The 23187-nt window shown below is 46.8% G+C and overlaps 2 protein-coding genes across 2 annotated transcripts in view; both read left to right on the forward strand.

Annotated features, from left to right (window-relative positions):
* Nucleotides 1-16645, forward strand: part of lrp12 (low density lipoprotein receptor-related protein 12) — a 21398-nt gene extending 4753 nt beyond the window's left edge. The window contains 19 exon segments of the mRNA XM_034241366.1: nucleotides 1793-1998; nucleotides 5334-5581; nucleotides 7845-7994; nucleotides 10230-10451; nucleotides 12862-12897; nucleotides 12899-12946; nucleotides 12948-13067; nucleotides 13069-13142; nucleotides 13257-13460; nucleotides 13832-13883; nucleotides 13885-13965; nucleotides 14972-15089; nucleotides 15092-15155; nucleotides 15157-15322; nucleotides 15324-15466; nucleotides 15468-15660; nucleotides 15662-15736; nucleotides 15738-15813; nucleotides 15816-16645. Of these exon segments, the coding sequence (XP_034097257.1) occupies nucleotides 1793-1998; nucleotides 5334-5581; nucleotides 7845-7994; nucleotides 10230-10451; nucleotides 12862-12897; nucleotides 12899-12946; nucleotides 12948-13067; nucleotides 13069-13142; nucleotides 13257-13460; nucleotides 13832-13883; nucleotides 13885-13965; nucleotides 14972-15089; nucleotides 15092-15155; nucleotides 15157-15322; nucleotides 15324-15466; nucleotides 15468-15660; nucleotides 15662-15736; nucleotides 15738-15813; nucleotides 15816-15865 (2326 nt within the window). The 3' untranslated portion in view covers nucleotides 15866-16645.
* A 4883-nt stretch (nucleotides 16646-21528) lies between these two features.
* Nucleotides 21529-22504, forward strand: LOC117563178 (dynein intermediate chain 2, axonemal-like; the record flags this gene model as incomplete). Its single annotated transcript, XM_034241363.1, has 2 exons — nucleotides 21529-21912; nucleotides 22343-22504. Coding segments are annotated over exons 1-2 (345 nt in total), but the record flags the coding sequence as incomplete, so codon positions are not given.
* Nucleotides 22505-23187: the final 683 nt, after the last annotated feature.

Consider the following 23187-nt stretch of genomic DNA (forward strand, 5'->3'; position numbering starts at 1 on the left):
AGAAACACATGAAGTCTTTCAGAGACGGCGAAGTTGTGAAAGAAGCATTCCTGGAGGCTGCCGACGCGCTTTTTGGGGGACAGTAAAAATAACAGAAGCATTTCAACAGGTTTTTGATATAATAAAAACTCAAGTTAGATACCGTTATTAATCAGCTGTGAGTTTTAGTTTGTTTGAACTTATTCATTATAATTATTGTACAAAATGTTATAAGAATGCAAACTTAAATTGATTATAGTCTATTATCAGTTCAGGTTAAGAAGCTAGTGTTGCTTGCATCCTATTTAAAGGCATTTATTTTTATACTCGACTAAAATGCAACAAAAAAGGGTTTGATTCTATTAATGTTGTCTTTTTTACTGCACGTTGGCAGCAGATTCCTGAGTAGCTTCAGATCTGAGTTGTTTTATTAGTAAGCCTCATTTATACTTTTGTAGCAACACTATTTTTATATAATGGCAAAGAAAGGGTTCAGAGTCTTTTCTTCCTGAGTCATATGAGGCAGCACTGTTCAATGCTTCTTGAAAACATGACCCACTGTAGTGACGTGTGAATAAACTCTGTATCAACACTGTTGTGTAACTTCAGTTAAATACTTGTGTAGATTAGAAAGAGGTAAGATAAAGGATCTGCAGTATTTTATGAAGTATTAATCGTACAAAGGTCAGTTTTATACAAGTAGAAGTGTGTATTCACCTGGTAGGAGGCTGTCAGTAACGCCTCTCTATTTGGACTGGTAGATCTCGGCAGACTGGCAACTTTAAAAGTAGCTCTCGGTTCAAAAAAGGTTGGGCACCCCTGATCTAGATGATAGGAAAGGAGGTTTCAAGCTTCCTTTATAACGTCCTTTAGCTTAGGAACCACTGGACCTCCCTCACCGAAAAGAGAGGAGAAAATGCTGCCCCACAATGCATTGCAGCCGCAGCATTTGCCGTCACTCAACAGTCGGCCGTTCACGGAAACAACCGATTATGGGAGAAATGATATCATGAAAGTTACGGTGCTCATTAAGCTAAACGTATGTGGTAAGTTGCCAAAGTGCTTTGTTCTGAACGTTCATCAGTATTATAATCAAAGAGAGAAATATGAACGTTAGTTTTTACTGAAATGATCAAATAAAGTCAACATCTCACAGTCTTTACTGAGCTGTGGGGTTTGTTCAGCTTTTAAAAGATGTTTGAATGGTGATATACACAGAGATAGATGTTAAGGACTAACGTTTATAATAAATACATCTGTATTGATTTAAGATCTTTCCATCAATCATACGTATTGGGATCATTTGTTTTAACGTGGACCGGAGGGAGAGGGGGACGAGCAGAAGCTTCACTTTCCTTTGTATTTCAATTCCAGCTTTGGTCCTGAAGAATCTGTTTCTCTGTTGTCCACGTTCATAAAGCATAAAGCAACAGCGTCAGAGCACAGAGTCTCTAGATGAGTTCACAGGAGTCCCTCGTTCTTATTGAACATCCATGTTGTAGTCCGCTGTATAGAGAACTGTAGTCTCCATAGTTTCCCCACAGCAGCAGACGCTCATTCAGGACGTCCGCTGGCGCATCAGAAACACGTGGGAGAGTGAAAGTGCAGTCGATTCTCTAAAGTACCGCAGTCTCTTCTCCTAAGTCCTTTTGGATTCTCCTATCCACTATCCCTTAACCCCGTGACCTTTCACTCAGAGGAAGGGAAGAGACGAGAGCAGCTGATTTTTGGACTATTGGGCCACAACCATGCAATCCTCCTAACCTCTTCTTCTTCTGTGGTAGCCTCCTAACATCCTCCTCTTCTTCTGTAGCTTCCAGGACTTTGAGCTGCAGTCCTCCCACCGCTGCTCGTCTGATTGGCTGTCGGTGGGAAGCTTCAGGTCTCTGGAGGGTCTGAAGGTCTGTGGCTCCTCTCTGCCGCCCCCCTTCATCTCAACCCAGGACCAGGTCTGGATCCACTTCATCTCCAACAGAGACTCTGACACTGGGAAGGGCTTCAGACTGAGCTACGTCACTGGTGAGGGGATCTGGATTATATGAGATCTGGATTATAAGAGATCTGGATTATATGAGATCTGGATTATATGAGATCTGGATTATAAGAGATCTGGATTATATGAGATCAGGTTTATGAGATCTGGATTATATGAAATCTGGATTATATGAGATCTGGATTATATGAGATCAGGTTAATATGAGATCAGGTTTATGAGATCTCAATTATATGAAATCTGGTTTATGAGATCTGGATTATATGAGATCAGGTTTATATGAGATCAGGTTTATATGAGATCTGGTTTATATGAGATCTGGATTATATGAGATCAGGTTTATATGAGATCAGGTTTATATGAGATCAGGTTTATATGAGATCTGGTTTATGAGATCAGGTTTATATGAGATCTGGATTATATGAGATCTGGATTATATGAGATCAGGTTTATGAGATCTCAATTATATGAAATCTGGTTTATGAGATCTGGATTATATGAGATCTGGTTTATATGAGATCTGGATTATATGAGATCTGGATTATATGAGATCAGGTTTATATGAGATCTGGTTTATATGAGATCTGGATTATATGAGATCTGGTTTATATGAGATCAGGTTTATATGAGATCAGGTTTATATGAGATCTGGTTTATATGAGATCTGGTTTATGAGATCTGGATTATATGAGATCTGGTTTATATGAGATCTGGATTATATGAGATCTGGTTTATATGAGATCTGGATTATATGAGATCTGGTTTATATGAGATCTGGATTATATGAGATCTGGATTATATGAGATCTGGATTATATGAGATCAGGTTTATATGAGATCTGGTTTATATGAGATCAGGTTTATATGAGATCAGGTTTATATGAGATCAGGTTTATATGAGATCTGGTTTATGAGATCTGGATTATATGAGATCTGGATTATATGAGATCAGGTTTATGAGATCTCAATTATATGAAATCTGGTTTATGAGATCTGGATTATATGAGATCTGGTTTATATGAGATCTGGATTATATGAGATCTGGATTATATGAGATCAGGTTTATATGAGATCTGGTTTATATGAGATCTGGATTATATGAGATCTGGTTTATATGAGATCTGGTTTATATGAGATCTGGATTATGAGATCTGGATTATGAGATCTGGTTTATATGAGATCTGTATTATGAGATCTGGATTATATGAGATCTGGTTTATATGAGATCTGGATTATATGAGATCTGGTTTATATGAGATCTGTATTATGAGATCTGGATTATATGAGATCTGGTTTATATGAGATCTGGATTATATGAGATCTGGTTTATATGAGATCTGGATTATATGAGATCTGGTTTATATGAGATCTGGATTATATGAGATCTGGTTTATATGAGATCTGGATTATATGAGATCTGGATTATATGAGATCAGGTTTATATGAGATCTGGTTTATATGAGATCTGGATTATATGAGATCTGGATTATATGAGATCAGGTTTATATGAGATCTGGATTATATGAGATCAGGTTTATATGAGATCTGGTTTATATGAGATCTGGTTAATATGAGATCTGGATTATATGAGATCTGGTTAATATGAGATCAGGTTTATATGAGATCAGGTTTATATGAGATCTGGATTATATGAGATCTGGTTTATATGAGATCTGGTTTATATGAGATCTGGATTATATGAGATCTGGATTATATGAGATCTGGATTATATGAGATCAGGTTTATATGAGATCTGGGGGGTATACTACGAAGCAGGATTTTCGTTTAGCAAGATAACTTCTGGGATTTCCGGTACGACGAAGCTGGTTCACTTTTTAGCGGGCTAGATCTCCATGGTGACTTATCCTGGAACCTAGTCTGTGCTCCGAAGCCGGATAGGTTCTACGATAAGAGATCAACTCAGCGAAAGCACCACGCCTGCTGACCAATCAGAGCTCAGTGTGCGGAGGAAATACAGTTTAAACTGCGGTTGCAGGAAAGACGGCCGGCCAAAATCACTGACTGTGTGAACGTGAAAATGAATAGAACATCACCTCCATCTTCAGAGCAATCTGACTATTATAACTATCATTATACTATTATGTTAAGAAAGCTTAATTAAATATCTGCCACAACATAAGTAACCGGATCAGAGTCACATTACGTACAGTCCGCGGCATATCACTTCATAATGTATCATCTCCTGATCTGAGTCAGCTGAGCCGTATCTGGCCGTGCAACACTCACAGCGTCACAGACTGGATGCAGAAGGATTATTTGAAGCAACACATTAAGTTGAGGAAACACTGGAGTCAAATGTAATGAAAGTCAGATGGTGTCTTAGACGGGCAGTGATATCATAAAGCTGTTAATGTACGCATTCAAACACTTGTTCTGTTCCCAGCTGTGTTCACCTTGCAGGTGCAGCTCTGTGGCTTTGATCCTGGATCAAGTGTTTAAGTCCTGGATGTTTAAAGTTTAACTTCTTCACATGTCTAATATTATAGTTCACTTTTCATTCAGGAAGTATGACGCTGCGCTGTCAGTGCGCTTCTCCATGTTTGTGATTGGTCGAATGCTCCAGATACCACCCCTCTCATGTGAACGCGCACCTAACTAGATAGGGCACGGCTGGCTTGAGCGAACGAGTTGATAGCCAGCGTTGTAGGACAGTTTAGCGAGATCTGGATTATAGATCTGGTTTATATGAGATCTGGTTTATATGAGATCTGGATTATATGAGATCTGGATTATATGAGATCTGGTTTATATGAGATCTGGATTATAGATCTGGTTTATATGAGATCTGGATTATATGAGATCTGGTTTATATGAGATCTGGATTATATGAGATCTGGTTTATATGAGATCTGGATTATATGAGATCTGGTTTATATGAGATCTGGATTATATGAGATCTGGATTATATGAGATCTGGATTATATGAGATCTGGATTATATGAGATCTGGTTTATATGAGATCTGGATTATATGAGATCTGGTTTATATGAGATCTGGATTATATGAGATCTGGTTTATATGAGATCTGGATTATATGAGATCTGGTTTATATGAGATCTGGTTTATATGAGATCTGGTTTATATGAGATCTGGATTATATGAGATCTGGTTTATATGAGATCTGGATTATATGAGATCTGGTTTATATGAGATCTGGTTTATATGAGATCTGGATTAATATGAATGGATTCAGGATTATATGAGATCTGGTTTATATGAGATCTGGATTATATGAGATCTGGTTTATATGAGATCTGGATTATATGAGATCTGGTTTATATGAGGATTATATGAGATCTGGATTATATGAGATCAGGTCATAGATGTTGAATTCCCCTCAGGTTCCCTCTCGGCACCAGGATGTGATGTGGACCAGTTCCACTGCTCTAATGGGAAGTGCGTCCCTGACTGGTGGCGCTGTAACTCGATGGATGAATGTGGAGACAACTCCGACGAGGAGCTGTGCCTCGACTCCCCCCTCTCCTTCACCCCCTGCGGCCTGCACCAGTTCCCCTGCCTGTCCAGGTACACCCGCATCTACACCTGCCTGCCTCACAGCCTGCGCTGCGACGGGACCATCGACTGCCAGGTAACCCCACCTGTAGACACTATGACACACACACCTGTAGACACTATGACACACCTGTAGACACTATGACACACACACCTGTAGATACTATGACACACCTGTAGACACTATGACACACACACACACCTGTAGACACTATGACACACACACCTGTAGACACTATGACACACACACCTGTAGATACTATGACACACCTGTAGACACTATGACACACCTGTAGACACTATGACACACACACCTGTAGACACTATGACACACCTGTAGACACTATGACACACCTGTAGACACTGACACACACACCTGTAGACACTATGACACACATGTAGACACTATGACACACACACACACCTGTAGACACTATGACACACACCCCTGTAGACACTATGACACACCTGTAGACACTATGACACACATACCTGTAGACACTATGACACACCTGTAGATACTATGACACACCTGTAGACAGTATGACACACCTGTAGACACTATGACACACCTGTTGCCACTATGACACACCTGTTGACACTATGACACACCTGTAGACAGTATGACACACCTGTAGACACTATAACACACCTGTTGACACCTGTAGACACTATGACACACCTGTTGACACTATGACACACCTGTAGACACTATGACACACCTGTAGACACTATGACACACCTGTTGACACTATGACACACCTGTTGACACTATGACACACCTGTAGACACTATGACACACCTGTAGACACTATGACACACCTGTAGACACTATGACACACCTGTTGACACTATGACACACCTGTTGACACTATGACACACCTGTAGACACTATGACACACCTGTAGACACTATGACACACACACCTGTAGACACTATGACACACCTGTTGACACTATGACACACCTGTAGACAGTATGACACACCTGTAGACACTATGACACACACACCTGTAGACACTATGACACACCTGTAGACACTATGACACACACACCTGTAGACACTATGACACACCTGTAGACACTATGACACACACACCTGTAGACACTATGTCACACATGTAGACACTATGACACACACACACACCTGTAGACACTATGACACACACCCCTGTAGACACTATGACACACCTGTAGACACTATGACACACACACCTGTAGACACTATGACACACCTGTAGACACTATGACACACCTGTTGACACTATGACACACCTGTAGACAGTATGACACACCTGTAGACAGTATGACACACCTGTAGACACTATGACACACCTGTTGCCACTATGACACACCTGTTGACACTATGACACACCTGTAGACAGTATGACACACCTGTAGACACTATAACACACCTGTTGACACCTGTAGACACTATGACACACCTGTTGACACTATGACACACCTGTAGACACTATGACACACCTGTAGACACTATGACACACCTGTTGACACTATGACACACCTGTTGACACTATGACACACCTGTAGACACTATGACACACCTGTAGACACTATGACACACCTGTAGACACTATGACACACCTGTTGACACTATGACACACCTGTTGACACTATGACACACCTGTAGACACTATGACACACCTGTAGACACTATGACACACACACCTGTTGACACTATGACACACCTGTAGACAGTATGACACACCTGTAGACACTATGACACACCTGTAGACACTATGACACACCTGTAGACACTATGACACACACACCTGTAGACACTATGACTGACACACCTGTAGACACTATGACACACCTGTTGACACTATGACACACCTGTTGACACTATGACACACCTGTAGACACTATGACACACCTGTAGACACTATGACACACCTGTAGACACTATGACACACCTGTTGACACTATGACACACCTGTAGACACTATGACACACCTGTAGACACTATGACACACCTGTTGACACTATGACACACCTGTAGACACTATGACACACCTGTAGACACTATGACACACCTGTTGACACTATGACACACCTGTAGACACTATGACACACCTGTAGACACTATGACACACCAGTATGACAGTAGACACTGACACACTTGACTGTGTGTGTGCGTGCGTGTGTGTGTGTGTGTGTGTGTGTGTGTGTGTGTGTGTGTGTGTGTGTGTGTGTGTGTGTGTGTGTGTGTGTGTGTGTGTGTGTGTGTGTGTGTGTGTGTGTGTGTGTGTGTGTGTGTGTGTGTGTGTGTGTGTGTGTGGTGTGTGTGTGTGTGTGTGTGTGTGTGTGTGTGTGTAGGACCTGGGGGACGAGATAGACTGTGAGGTTCCGTCCTGTGGAGAGAGACTCAGGAACTTCTACGGTTCCTTCAGCTCCCCCAACTACCCCGACTTCTACCCACCTGGCAGCAACTGCTCCTGGACCATCGACACGGGGGACCCCCGCAAGGTGAGACCTTCCCCACCCTGACTCACCCCTTAACCTGTTCATGAAACTGTGTCTCAGGGCTTCTTAACATTTAAAAACCTATGAGTCATACCCATTTAACGGGAAGAATCTCAGCTAACTGACGATACGATACTTACTTATTGTAAGTCGCTTTGGATAAAAGCATCAGCTAAATGCAATGTAATGTAACGAACCATTTTTACCGAAACAAAACACAAGTCTCACAAGAAGCGTCTAAATGAGCCCTGAGCGAAAAAATGCTAATGCACTTAGCACAGAACTCTAAGTATAAATACCCTTATTACATATCGGATCTGCACAAACAAGATATCGATTAGCAAGCTGATATTCCACAGATTCCAGGGGTATAAGTATCATCACTGAGCGATCAGAACTCGGCAGGGGAAGCAAACATCACAACACAGAGCTTTACGGAGCAAAATCGGGACATTGTCTTGCCTTAGCTGTTGTTCTGATCAAACGTCGTGTTCAATGGCATCAAACCGATACAAACGCTGCTGAAGGTTTATCCAATGTGTCTGTGTCACTGGATTACTGATAATCCATCAGCATATTTATGGCAAAAACTGCGTTTTCATATATAGCTATTATGAGAGCCTCCAGTTTTGGGCATCCTGGTTACGCATCACTCTATTCACCGATGGGTAATGGTTAGATGGATTTTAGGAACTTCCCCTCGATTCCAGCGGCTCTAGCGGCTAAAAAGAGATGTCAATCATCAAATCGACCAATGGGTTCCAGAGATAGGTCAAATGACCCCAGAAGTGGGGTTTTTTGTGCTAAACCTCTAAAAAGGTCAAATGTCACTTGTTTTGCAACAATCTTGATACAGGGTACTTATTATATGTTATAGTTTGGATTCCTAAAGCTTTTAGTCTAACCCATCATTCAAGGGTGGTTTTCACTATAAGTAATGGACGGACACTATAATTTACATTTTTACTATGTTCAATCTGAATTTACTTTAAAATAAAAACATCTATATTGATTCTGACTTCTCTACATCCAACTCACAGGTTTATCATTACTTTGAGAACAAAGATTATTAATGTAACCCTTTTAGAAGATATGGTCCTTTGTTCTGGGAATGTCATCTTCGAGCCTGAGACCTGAAAAACAGGCTCAGGGCCTAACAGGTTAACCCCTGCAAGGTGAGACTTTACTCACCCTAACTCACCCCTTAACCCCCGCAAGGTGAGACCTTCCTCCTCACCCTATCTCACCCCTTAACCCCCGCAAGGTGAGACCTTCCTCCTCACCCTAACTCACCCCTTAACCCCCGCAAGGTGAGACTTTCCTCCTCACACTATCTCACCCCTTAACCCCCGCAAGGTGAGACCTTCCTCCTCACCCTATCTCACCCCGTAAACCCCCGCAAGGTGAGACCTTACTCACCCTAACTCACCCCTTAACCCCCGCAAGGTGAGACCTTCCTCCTCACCCTATCTCACCCCGTAAACCCCCGCAAGGTGAGACCTTACTCACCCTAACTCACCCCTTAACCCCCGCAAGGTGAGACCTTCCTCCTCACCCTATCTCACCCCTTAACCCCCGCAAGGTGAGACTTTACTCACCCTAACTCACCCCTTAACCCCCGCAAGGTGAGACCTTCCTCCTCACCCTATCTCACCCCTTAACCCCCGCAAGGTGAGACCTTACTCACCCTAACTCAACCTTACCCCCCGCAAGGTGAGACCTTACTCACCCTAACTCACCCCTTAACCCCCGCAAGGGGAGACATTCCTCACCCTTACCCCCCCGCAAGGTGATACCTTACTCACCGTTGACCCATCACTCACCCCCTGAACCTCACCCGTTAGAGGACCTTGACGGCCCGTCCACACAGCGGCGTGCGTTGAAAGCTTCACCATTCACTTTGAATGTGACGTCATTTTTCGCCGAACTGCATTGTGGGAAGTGAAGCGGAGCTTTGCTGGTGTGGCTCGCTGCAAAAGTTGAGCAATGTTCAACTTTTGACGCCTCGGCAGAAGCGTCAGCCAATCGAATCATATGCCAGTACAAGCTCTAGCCAATCAAACCGCTGCTTGTGTGTCAGGGGCGGGAGATTCATGTGATTGGTTGTTGGTCGAGTTTCAGACACGCCCGCCGGCAAGCTTCAACGCACGCCGCTGTGTGGAAGGGCCGTCACTCACCCCCTGAACCTCACCCGTTAGAGGACCATCACTTACCCCCTCACTCACCTCTCCCCCCCAGGTGGTCCTGAGGTTCACAGACTTTAAGCTGGACGGGACCGGGTACGGAGATTACGTGAAGGTGTACGACGGTCTGGAGGAGAACCCTCGCCGCCTGCTGCGCGTTCTGACCGCCTTCGACTCCCGGGCGCCGGTCGCCGTGGTTTCCTCCTCCGGACAGCTGCGCATCCACTTCTACGCCGACAAGATTAACGCCGCCAGAGGCTTCAACGCTACCTACCAGGTTGAGTTCCTTTCCCTACCAGGGGAGTCCCTTTCCCCGCCAGGGGAGTCCCTTTCCCTGCCAGGGGAGTTCCTTTCCCTACCAGGGGAGTCCCTTTCCCTACCAGGTGAGTTCCTTTCCCTACCAGGGGAGTCCCTTTCCCCGCCAGGGGAGTCCCTTTCCCTACCAGGGGAGTTCCTTTCCCTACCAGGGGAGTCCCTTTCCCTACCAGGGGAGTCCCTTTCCCCGCCAGGGGAGTCCCTTTCCCTACCAGGGGAGTTCCTTTCCCTACCAGGGGAGTCCCTTTCCCTACCAGGGGAGTCCCTTTCCCCGCCAGGGGAGTCCCTTTCCCTACCAGGGGAGTCCCTTTCCCCGCCAGGGGAGTCCCTTTCCCTACCAGGGGAGTTCCTTTCCCTACCAGGGGAGTCCCTTTCCCTACCAGGGGAGTCCCTTTCCCCGCCAGGGGAGTCCCTTTCCCTACCAGGGGAGTTCCTTTCCCTACCAGGGGAGTCCCTTTCCCTACCAGGGGAGTTCCTTTCCCTACCAGGGGAGTCCCTTTCCCTACCAGGGGAGTCCCTTTCCCTACCAGGGGAGTCCCTTTCCCCGCCAGGGGAGTCCCTTTCCCTACCAGGGGAGTTCCTTTCCCTACCAGGTGAGTTCCTTTCCCCGCCAGGGGAGTCCCTTTCCCTACCAGGGGAGTCCCTTTCCCTACCAGGGGAGTCCCTTTCCCTACCAGGTGAGTTCCTTTCCCTACCAGGGGAGTCCCTTCCCCGCCAGGGGAGTCCCTTTCCCCGCCAGGGGAGTCCCTTTCCCTACCAGGGGAGTTCCTTTCCCTACCAGGGGAGTCCCTTTCCCTACCAGGGAGTTTCCTTTCCCTACCAGGGGAGTCCCTTTCCCTACCAGGTGAGTTCCTTTTCCCTACCAGGGGAGTCCCTTTCCCCCGCCAGGGGAGTCCCTTTCCCCCGCACAGGGAGTCCCTTTCCCTACCAGGGAGTTCCTTTCCCTACCAGGGGAGGTCCCTTTCCCTACCAGGGGAGTTCCTTTCCCTACCCAGGGGAGTTCCTTTCCCCGCCAGGGGAGTCCCTTTCCCTACCAGGGGAGTTCCTTTCCCTACCAGGGGAGTCCCCTTTCCCTACCAGGGGAGTCCCTTTCCCCGCCAGGGGAGTCCCTTTCCCTACCAGGGGAGTTCCTTTCCCTACCAGGTGAGTTCCTTTCCCCGCCAGGGGAGTCCCTTTCCCTACCAGGGGAGTCCCTTTCCCTACCAGGGGAGTCCCTTCCCTACCAGGTGAGTTCCTTTCCCTACCAGGGGAGTCCCTTTCCCTACCAGGGAGTCCCTTTCCCTACCAGGTGAGTTCCTTTCCCCACAGGGAGTCCCTTTCCCTACCAGGGGAGTCCCCTTTCCCCTACCAGGGGAGTCCCTTTCCCTACCAGGTGAGTTCCTTTCCCCACCAGGGGAGTCCCTTTCCCTACCAGGTGAGTTCCTTTCCCTACCAGGGGAGTTCCTTTCCCTACCAGGGGAGTCCCTTTCCCTACCAGGGGAGTTCCTTTCCCTACCAGGGGAGTTCCTTTCCCTACCAGGGGAGTCCCCTTTCCCTACCAGGGGAGTCCCTTTCCCTACCAGGGGAGTCCCCTTTCCCCGCCAGGGGAGTTCCTTTCCCCACCAGGGGAGTCCCTTTCCCCACCAGGGGAGTCCCTTTCCCTACCAGGGGAGTCCCTTTCCCTACCAGGGGGAGTCCCTTTCCCCGCCAGGGGAGTTCCTTTCCCACCAGGGGAGTCCCTTTCCCCGCCAGGGGAGTCCCTTTCCCTCCCAGGGGAGTCCCTTTCCCTACCAGGGGAGTCCCTTTCCCTCCCAGGGGAGTCCCTTTCCCTACCAGGGGAGTTCCTTTCCCTACCAGGGGAGTCCCTTTCCCTACCAGGGGAGTTCCTTTCCCTACCAGGGGAGTCCCTTTCCCTACCAGGGGAGTCCCTTTCCCCGCCAGGGGAGTTCCTTTCCCCACCAGGGGAGTCCCTTTCCCCACCAGGGGAGTCCCTTTCCCTACCAGGGGAGTCCCTTTCCCTACCAGGGGAGTCCCTTTCCCCGCCAGGGGAGTTCCTTTCCCTACCAGGGGAGTCCCTTTCCCCACCAGGGGAGTCCCTTTCCCTACCAGGGGAGTCCCTTTCCCTACCAGGGAGTCCCTTTCCCGCCAGGGGAGTTCCTTCCCCACCAGGGAGTCCCTTTCCCCGCCAGGGGAGTCCCTTTCCCTCCCAGGGGAGTCCCTTTCCCTACCAGGGGAGTCCCTTTCCCTACCAGGGGAGTCCCTTTCCCTCCCAGGGGAGTCCCTTTCCCTCCCAGGGGAGTCCCTTTCCCTCCCAGGGGAGTCCCTTTCCCTACCAGGGGAGTCCTCTCTGTGTTTAAGGTGGACTGTCTCTGATGAACCTCTCTGTGTTTAAGGTGGACGGGTTCTGCCTGCCCTGGGAGGTTCCCTGCGGGGGGGAACTGGGGATGCTACACTGAGCAGCAGCGCTGTGACGGTTACCTGGCACTGTCCGAACGGACGGGACGAGCTGAACTGTTCTTCTTGTCAGGAGGATGAATTCCCCTGCTCCAGAAATGGAGCGTGTTACCCTCGATCGGACCGCTGCAACTACCAGAACCGCTTGCCCCAATGGATCCGACGAGAAGAACTGCTTCTTCTGCCAGCCCGGGAACTTCCACTGCAAGGTAATGCAGCTGTTAACATGTTAGCCTGACTGAGTGTAAAATGAGTCCCAGAGATGTTAATGGAGCATTGTGTGGTGGGAATCGAGCGGGGTGATTATCTTCTCTGTTTGATTTATGGTCTGCAGAAATAACCGCTGTGTGTTTGAGTCGTGGGTGTGCGATGCGCAGGACGACTGTGGCGACGGCAGCGATGAGGAGAGCTGTCCAGTGATCGTTCCCACCAGAGTGATCACTGCTGCTGTCATCGGGAGTCTGATCTGCGGTCTGCTGCTCGTCATCGCGCTCGGCTGCACCTGCAAACTCTACTCGCTGCGCATGTTCGAACGCAGGTGAGATCTACACCTACCTCTGATTGGTCGCTGCCAGCCGTGTGACCTCTGAACTCCCTCCCACCTGACATCCGGAATACTGACTCTTTTCAAATCACGTCTCTTCACACTGGCCACATCCCCCCTGATCACATGACACATCCTCTGCTTTTCCGTTTTTATTGATTGATTATATTGTCGTGTTATTGGACTTTTGTTTTGTTTTGTGAACCTTGTACGGCGACCTTGAGAGCCTTGAAAGGCGCCTTTATAAATACAATGTATTATTATTACTGGTCGTTAGGGGACCTGAGCCTCGTGATTGGTCGTTAGGGGACCTGAGCCTTGTGATTCGTTGTTAGGGGCCTGAGCCTTGTGATTCGTCGTTGCAGGTCCTTCGAGACGCAGCTGTCCAGGGTGGAGGCGGAGCTCCTGAGGAGAGAGAGCCCCGCCCTCTTACGGTCAGCTGATAGCCCAGGGTCTGATCCCGCCGGTGGAGGACTTCCCAGTGTGCTCTGGGAACCAGGTACTGATCCCAGCTTATGATGTGAGGTTCTAAGAGGTTCTAAAGCAGGCATGGGCAAACTAAGGCCCCGCGGGCCATATACGGCCCGTTGGGCTTTTGAATCCGGCCCGCCGAATATTGGTACAAAATTGTCCAAATTATAGTAAAGACCGCATTAATTTAGCCTTTTTCCGGCAATACCCGGCATTTCAGTTGATCCCACTAGATGGCGCACTCTAGACACAATTGACCTTTGCTGGAGTCTAACCCTAACCCTACCATGTGGCCATCACAAGTAAATTCATAACGAAAACTACGCCGGTAAAATATGCGTGTAGAAAACGGCTTATGCCACAATATGATGGCAACAAGTAGTCAAGATAGTCTGAGTAGCTTCGGTTGCATGCTAACACCACCTGTAGAATGCCAGAGAAACGTTCATAACAGCGCTGTGATGCCTAACAGCTTTCAAACTAAAACACTTTCACTGATGGGGATGGGGGATATGTATCAGCTGCTTGACAGTCAGACAATGAAAACTTACAGCGGCCGCTACCGCAAGTTAACGGGAGAATAAACTCCGGTAGACGAGCAGCAGGCAGTAATGCAGCTGAACCACATTAATAAACAATGCAACCACGGCACTCTGGAGAAAGGTACAAGGTTGGAGAAGTAGTTCTTTAATTTAATCTGGCTTCGTATGATTAAAAACTACCAGATGATCTATTGATGTTGTTGTGAGCGGTGTTGCGGAGAAAATCAGCGACGTAAAACGCTGTGTGGGTCATAAGAAGGCACGTAACAGTTACGTCATGACGCAATCATTCACCTCTGAACCTGCATCTGTAACAATGAGTGGACCAAAGAAAAGAAAAGTCAACATTGAGTGCCGAGTGTTTAATGAGGAGTGGACAGCTAAATATTTTTTCACCGATCTGCTGCTGTCAAATTTAAAACTCATAGTGGCCCCCGAGCCAAAAAGTTTGCCCACCCCTGTTCTAAAGACTAACGGTCCTCTCTGTTTCAGGCGTCGGTTCTGGAGAACCTGCGGCTGGCGGTCCGCTCTCAGCTGGGCTTCACCTCCCTGAGGCTGCCCTCCTCCGGTCGCCATAGCAACCTGTGGCGCCGCCTGTTCACCTTCCCGCGTCCCGGCGCTCCGGATCTCTGGCGCTGGTTTCGGCTGACCTGGAGGACGGAGGCAGCTCCAACAGCTTCTGACCTGCTGAGCCCCGACTCTGACCCCGAGATGGAGGGCGAGCGAGGGGGGGCGAGGGAGGGTGAAGGAGGGGGAGGGAGGGAGCGCGGGGCGGCGGGTGGTCCCGTGGCCCCCCTCCCTCAGAAGACCCCGCCATCAGCTGGTGTGGAGGCCGTGGTTTCCCGTGACGACGTCTTTGCCCCCAGTCACCCTGACGCCAGTCTGTGCCCGGACCCGGGAGGCCCCGCCCCCTTCCAGCCCCGTCGCCGCGGTAACCTCCGGTCCTGATCCCGAGTGTCACGGCGATGCCCCGGAGGCCCCGCCCCCCCTCCGCCCTGCAGCGATTGGCCCAGAACCTGGGCCGCTTCGTCCGCCGTCTGAGGACCGGCCCGCAGGACTGGACCAATCACAGCCCTCTGCACCAGCTGGAGACAGGAAGGGGCGGAGCCGAGGCCGGCGAGCAGCGAAACAGAGAAGAAGAAAGAAGACGGGAGCTGCTGATCCCCGTCTCAGACTCTGACTTCCGCCTCCTCCTCCTCATTGGACGTAAGGCAGCCGCTCCTGGAGCCACACCCCTCCTACAGCACAAGCCACGCCCCCCCACCATCACCGTGGTAACGTCGGGCCTTGTGAACACTGTGGGATTGTGCACACCGCCCTGATCCCAGACGCCTGCCGGGGGGGAAGACGGAGAGCAGTGACGACGAGTTGCTGCTGCTCTGCTAACGGCTAACAGGCTAACTGATGTCCTACCAACAGCTAACATGCTAACTAAGAGCTAACGTGCTAACTGATGTCCTACCAACAGCTGACATGCTAACTAAGAGCTAACGTGCTAACTGATGTTCTACCAACAGCTGACGTGCTGAATGCTAACATGGTACCTGGCTTCATCACATGCTAATTTACAGCTAACATGCTAACACTATGACTGAACTGCAAACTAGCCAACATGCTTACTGTTTGAGTGGACTATGAACAGCCGGCAGGCTAACTTTAACCTGGACTAGAGCTACACCTGTTAGCATGTTAGCTGGATTGACGGTAGCTCTCAGAGATGTCGGTACGATGATGAAACTCTCCTGGTCCGTCGCTTAAGAAACTCCCCGCTTTCTGCTCGTTGGTACGACTGTAAACTGTATTCTGACAGGAAGCTGTTGGACTCCTGGCCTGTGCAACTCTTTAAAAGGTCCCCCTTTGTTCTGTTGATCAGAACTGTGAGAATGACGAGGGTCATGTGACTAGTGCTGGTAGCTACAGTTAGCTGCTGACAGGCTAATCTAATGCTAGGCTAACCCACAGAGCAGGGTTAGGTAATAATGTTTAAACTGGTGTGATACTGATCCACACTGACCGTTACTTAATCCCCCAGGTGACCCCAGGTGTCCACCAGGTGACCCCAGGTGACCCCCAGGTGACCCTCAGGTGACCCCAGGTGACACTCAGGTGACCCCAGGTGACCCCCAGGTGTCCCCCAGGTGTCCCCCAGGGGACCCCCAGGTGTCCACCAGGTGACCCCAGGTGTCCCCCAGGTGCCCCCAGGTGTCCCCCAGGTGACCCCAGGTGTCCCCCAGGTGACCCCAGGTGTCCACAGGTGACCCCCAGGTGTCACCAGGGACCCCAGGTGACCCCAGGTGGTCCCCATGTGACAGGTCCACCAGGTGACCCCAGGTGTCCCCCAGGTGACCCCAGGTGTCCCCAGGTGACCCCCAGGTGTCCCCCAGGTGACCCCAGGTGTCCCCCAGGTGCCATTACCCCAGTGTCCCCCAGTGTGACCCCAGGTGTCCCCCAGAGTGTCACACAGGTGACCCCAGGTGTCCCCCAGGTGGTCTCCGGTTCTACAATAAACAATATAACAATAAAATATATTAATAATAAAGACGTGTCATCATGCTAACAGCCACTGTATAAAGTCAAACTAATAAACAAACAGGAAGTACACAGAGTACACAGTGCAGAGTACACAGTGCAGTTCTGCCCCCCCCCCCTGTATTATGATGTGTTTCAGTTGTTGGTACTTGTGCGACTGAATATTTATTGTTATTATTCTGATGTTTGTGAATATGCGATTGTTGTTGTTGTTGGGTAACTGTTTCTCTGCATGTGTGTGTTTTCTTGTGAAGTTCCAGATGTTACTGCAAGCGACAATAAAGTTTACCTTCATCTGTTTCTGTTTGTCTGATTGAGTAAAACCTCTGAAACACCTCAGAGACCGTTAGGACTCTTTAGAGCAGTGGTTCTCAACTGGTGGGTCGCGACCCAAAAGTGGGTCGAGCACCCGTTTGGAGTGAGTGAAGAGAAAAAACATGTACAAAAAAAATTGAATTTTTTTTTGGGGGAAAAAGTCAAACTTTTATTTTGAAGGCCCGATTTTCTAACGCTGTGCATGCAGTGGGCGTTGGACTGGAAGTACCGGAGAACATACACGGTTTGGAAGCTTCTGTCACATTGTGATCATCTTCTCAATAAAATATCTTTGCTGATGTTTTTTCTTCTGGCCAATCAGAATCAAGATTGTTGCCGGAATCCCCACGGAGAATAACTTTGCGGTAAAACTCTTCTTTATACATCCATGGGTACAACTTCAGATAGAAATGAACACATAATGAATATACCCCCCGGTCTGATGACTGACAGGTCACAGAACAATGGGGGCTATCTACCCTTACCCACAATTTAAAGTAAGTCACAGACTATCTCCTCTTTGCTCTTCCCACAGCAAGATGTCAGAACAAAGTGAAAAACAAACAATGGCATAACATATTATTAATATGTCGGGTAGTATTACATCTATGTATTCTCTTCTCAGTGTACCAGAATGCATAGTTTATGTTAGTATTTCTAAAAATCTCCTGGGGGAGAATCCCCCCCCCTGCTGGGGTTGGGTTTTCAGCATGCGTGCCTTTTTATATAGTTCAGCTTTGATTCCATCATCTCATTAAACCTTTTTAAAAGCATACTTTAGTTTATTGACCAAGTAAAAAGTGGGTCCCGAGGCCAGTTGAGAACCACTGCTGATATACACCTGAACATCAGCAGGAGATAACTCTTTAAAGTAGAGACACTACATACTGATATACACCTGAACATCAGCAGGAGAGGACTCTTTAAAGTAGAGACACTACATACTGATATACACCTGAACATCAGCAGGAGATAACTCTTTAAAGTAGAGACACTACATACTGATATACACCTGAACATCAGCAGGAGATAACTCTTTAAAGTAGAGACACTATAACTGATATACACCTGAACAACAGCAGGAGATAACTCTTTAAAGTAGAGACACTACATACTGATATACACCTGAACATCAGCAGGAGAGGACTCTTTAAAGTAGAGACACTACATACTGATATACACCTGAACATCAGCAGGAGAGGACTCTTGAATGTAGAGACACTACACACTGATATACACCTGAACATCAGCAGGAGAGGACTCTTTAAAGTAGAGACACTACATACTGATATACACCTGAACATCAGCAGGAGATAACTCTTTAAAGTAGAGACACTACATACTGATATACACCTGAACATCCGCAGGAGAGGACTCTTTAAAGTAGAGACACTACATACTGATACACCTGAACACAGCAGGAGATAACTCTTTAAAGTAGAGACACTACATACTGATATACACCTGAACATCAGCAGGAGAACTCTTTAAAGTAGAGACACTACATACTGATATACACCTGAACATCAGCAGGAGATCTTTAAAGTAGAGACACTACATACTGATATACACCTGAACATCAGCAGGAGAGGACTCTTTAAAGTAGAGACACTACATACTGATATACACCTGAACATCCGCAGGAGAGGACTCTTTAAAGTAGAGACACTACATACTGATATACACCTGAACATCAGCAGGAGAACTCTTTAAAGTAGAGACACTACATACTGATATACACCTGAACATCAGCAGGAGAACTCTTTAAAGTAGAGACACTACATACTGATACACACCTGAACATCAGCAGGAGATAACTCTTTAAAGTAGAGACACTACATACTGATACACACCTGAACATCAGCAGGAGAGGACTCTTTAAAGTAGAGACACTACATACTATACACCTGAACATCGCAGGAGAGGACTCTTTAAAGTAGAGACACTACATACTGATATACACCTGAACATCAGCAGGAGAGGACTCTTTAAAGTAGAGACACTACATACTGATACACACCTGAACATCAGCAGGAGAGGACTCTTTAAAGTAGAGACACTACATACTGATACACACCTGAACATCAGCAGGAGAGGACTCTTTAAAGTAGAGACACTACATACTGATACACACCTGAACATCAGCAGGAGAGGACTCTTTAAAGTAGAGACACTACATACTGATACACCTGAACATCAGCAGGAGAGGACTCTTTAAAGTAGAGACACTACATACTGATATACACCTGAACATCAGCAGGAGAGGACTCTTTAAAGTAGAGACACTACATACTGATACACACCTGAACATCAGCAGGAGAACTCTATAAAGTAGAGACACTACATACTGATACACACCTGAACATCAGCAGGAGAGGACTCTTTAAAGTAGAGACACTACATACTGATACACACCTGAACATCAGCAGGAGAGACTCTTTAAAGTAGAGACACTATATACTGATACACACCTGAACATCAGCAGGGAGAGGGCTCTTTAAAGTAGAGACACTACATACTGATATACACCTGAACATCAGCAGGAGAGGACTCTTTAAAGTAGAGACACTACATACTGATACACCTGAAATCAGCAGGAGAGGACTCTTTAAAGTAGAGACACTACATACTGATACACACCTGAAATCAGCAGGAGAGGACTCTTTAAAGTAGAGACACTACATACTGATATACACCTGAACATCAGCAGGAGAGGACTCTTTAAAGTAGAGACACTACATACTGATACACCTGAACATCAGCAGGAGAGGACTCTTTAAAGTAGAGACACTACATACTGATATACACCTGAACATCAGCAGGAGAGGACTCTTTAAAGTAGAGACACTACATACTGATACACACCTGAAAATCAGCAGGAGAGGACTCTTTAAATTAGAGACACTACATACTGATACACACCTGAAAATCAGCAGGAGAGGACTCTTTAAAGTAGAGACACTACATACTGATACACACCTGACATCAGCAGGAGAGGACTCTTTAAAGTAGAGACACTACATACTGATACACACCTGACATCAGCAGGAGAGGACTCTTTAAAGTAGAGACACTACATACTGATATACACCTGAACATCAGCAGGAGAGGACTCTTTAAAGTAGAGACACTACATACTGATATACACCTGAACATCAGCAGGAGAGGACTCTTTAAAGTAGAGACACTACATACTGATATACACCTGACATCAGCAGGAGAGGACTCTTTAAAGTAGAGACACTACATACTGATACACACCTGAACATCATCAGGAGAGGACTCTTTAAAGTAGAGACACTACATACTGATATACACCTGAACATCAGCAGGAGAGGACTCTTTAAAGTAGAGACACTACACTGATACACACCTGAACATCAGCAGGAGAGGACTCTTTAAAGTAGAGACACTACATACTGATACACCTGAACATCAGCAGGAGAGGACTCTTTAAAGTAGAGACACATACTGATACACCTGAACATCAGCAGGAGGAACTCTTTAAAGGAGAAAAACTACATATTGTTATACACCTGAACATCAGCAGGAGAGGACTCTTTAAAGTAGAGACACTACATACTGATACACACCTGAACATCAGCAGGAGAGGACTCTTTAAAGTAGAGACACTACATACTGATATACACCTGAAAACATCAGCAGGAGAGGACTCTTTAAAGTAGATACACTACGTACTGATATACACCTGAACATCAGCAGGAGAGGACTCTTTAAAGTAGATACACTACGTACTGATATACACCTGAACATCAGCAGGAGAGGACTCTTTAAAGTAGATACACTACGTACTGATATACACCTGAACATCAGCAGGAGAGACTCTTTAAAGTAGAGACACTACATACTGATATACACCTGAACATCAGCAGGAGAGGACTCTGGTTAAGGCACACAGTAACACAACTGACAACAGGAAAGAAAAAACAGACGGTAAAAATATCTTTAATGAGATAATATTTAGATATGTAGATAAAATATATTAAATACACATTTAAAATATATATCTACATTTATATATTAACAATAAAACCCTTAAAAGAAGAAAGTAATACCTGTATACTTCTGACTGCTCTACGTCTTCAAAGTGTTTCTGTTTGCTGAGTTTAATAAAGTTTATTCAAATGTTGTCGATTGGATACGGTTAACATGCCTCGTTGCTAGGATACCGCAAACCTCGACAACAGCTCTGTGAGTTACTGAGTAGTTTAACCGGGAAAACAACGCGTTTAATCCGGTAATTATTCATTGTTTTACCGTCATTTAGTCGGGGGTTTACCCGGTAATCCATCCCTGTGTTATCAGCCCCATCATTCAGTGATTAATCCGTTATTTAGTCGGAGTTTGGTCCGTTATTTAGTCTTGGTTCGGTCCGTTATTGAGAGATGGAGATCGTGCTCGGGTACCCGCGGCTGCGCAGTGAGTTCGGCCGGCAGCCGCTGCTCTCGGACCGGCCCGCGAGCCTGATATTGGACCTCCCTCCGGATCCGAGCCTGGCCCCCTGCTTTCTGCTGAAGAATCCCCGAGATCAGGGCCTCCAGGCCGCCAGGGACATGTCCGAGCACCAGGTGTGTCAATATATACATAGGCTACTGTGGTGAACATTACGGGACATAATTCACTTGAGTGTGTTGCGCCACGGACTAGAAATAAAGTGTGGAGTTCCATACTCCACACGCCGTCTCCGACTCCCATTCATCGGCTCTACACTACTATAGCCTACTCCTGTATATAACAGGGACATGTCATATAGCCTATATACTGTATATGACATGTCCCTGTTACACTATACAGAGACATGTCTATATATATATATATATATATATATATATATATATATATATATACACATGTCTATATATATGACATGTCTATATGTATATATATATATATATATATATATATATATATATATATATTAGGGTTACAGGGGGTCCAGACTCAGGGTTACAGGGCAGGGGTCCTCTTTATTAATGACCTGTTGTGGTCCCCCTTCAGGTGAACACTGAGCGCTTTGAGTCCGACAGCTGTGGGATAAACCATGTGGAAGGGGGGTGGCCCAAGGACGTGAACCCCCAGGAGATGGAGCAGACCATCCGCTTCAGGAAGAAGGTGGAGAAGGACGAGAGCTACGTCAACAGCCTCCTGCAGCTGGGGGGGGTAAGACCTGGTGTTAGTCCACTTAGAGTCCTGTAGGGTCCTGTTAGTACTGTAGGGTCCTGTAGGGTCCTGTTAGTCCTGTTAGTTCACTTACAGTTCTGTAGGGTCCTGTTAGTCCTGTTAGTCTACTTACAGTCCTGTAGGGTCCTGTTAGTCCTGTTAGTCTACTTACAGTCCTGTAGGGTCCTGTAGGGTCATGTTAGTCCTGTAGGGTCCTGTTAGTCCTGTTAGCCCACTTACAGTCCTGTAGGGTCCTGTTAGTCTACTTATAGTCCTGTAGGGTCCTGTTAGTCCTGTAGGGTCCTGTTAGTCCTGTTAGTCCACTTACAGTCCTGTAGGGTCCTGTTAGTCCTGTTAGTCCACTTACAGTCCTATAGGGTCCTGTTAGTCCTGTAGGGTCCTGTTAGCCCTGTAGGGTCCTTATAGTCCTGATACGTGGTCCTGATAGTCCTGATACGTGGTCCTGACAGTCCTGATAGTCCTGATACATGGTCCTGATAGTCCTGATACGTGGTCCTGATAGTCCTGATACGTGGTCCTGACAGTCCTGATAGTCCTGATACATGGTCCTGATAGTCCTGATAGTCCTGATACGTGGTCCTGATAGTCCTGATACGTGGTCCTTACAGTCCTGATAGTCCTGATATGTGGTCCTGACAGTCCTGATAGTCCTGATACGTGGT

The sequence above is a fragment of the Gymnodraco acuticeps genome, unplaced genomic scaffold, assembly GCF_902827175.1.
Source record: "Gymnodraco acuticeps unplaced genomic scaffold, fGymAcu1.1, whole genome shotgun sequence".
NCBI classification, from domain to species: Eukaryota; Metazoa; Chordata; class Actinopteri; order Perciformes; family Bathydraconidae; genus Gymnodraco; species Gymnodraco acuticeps.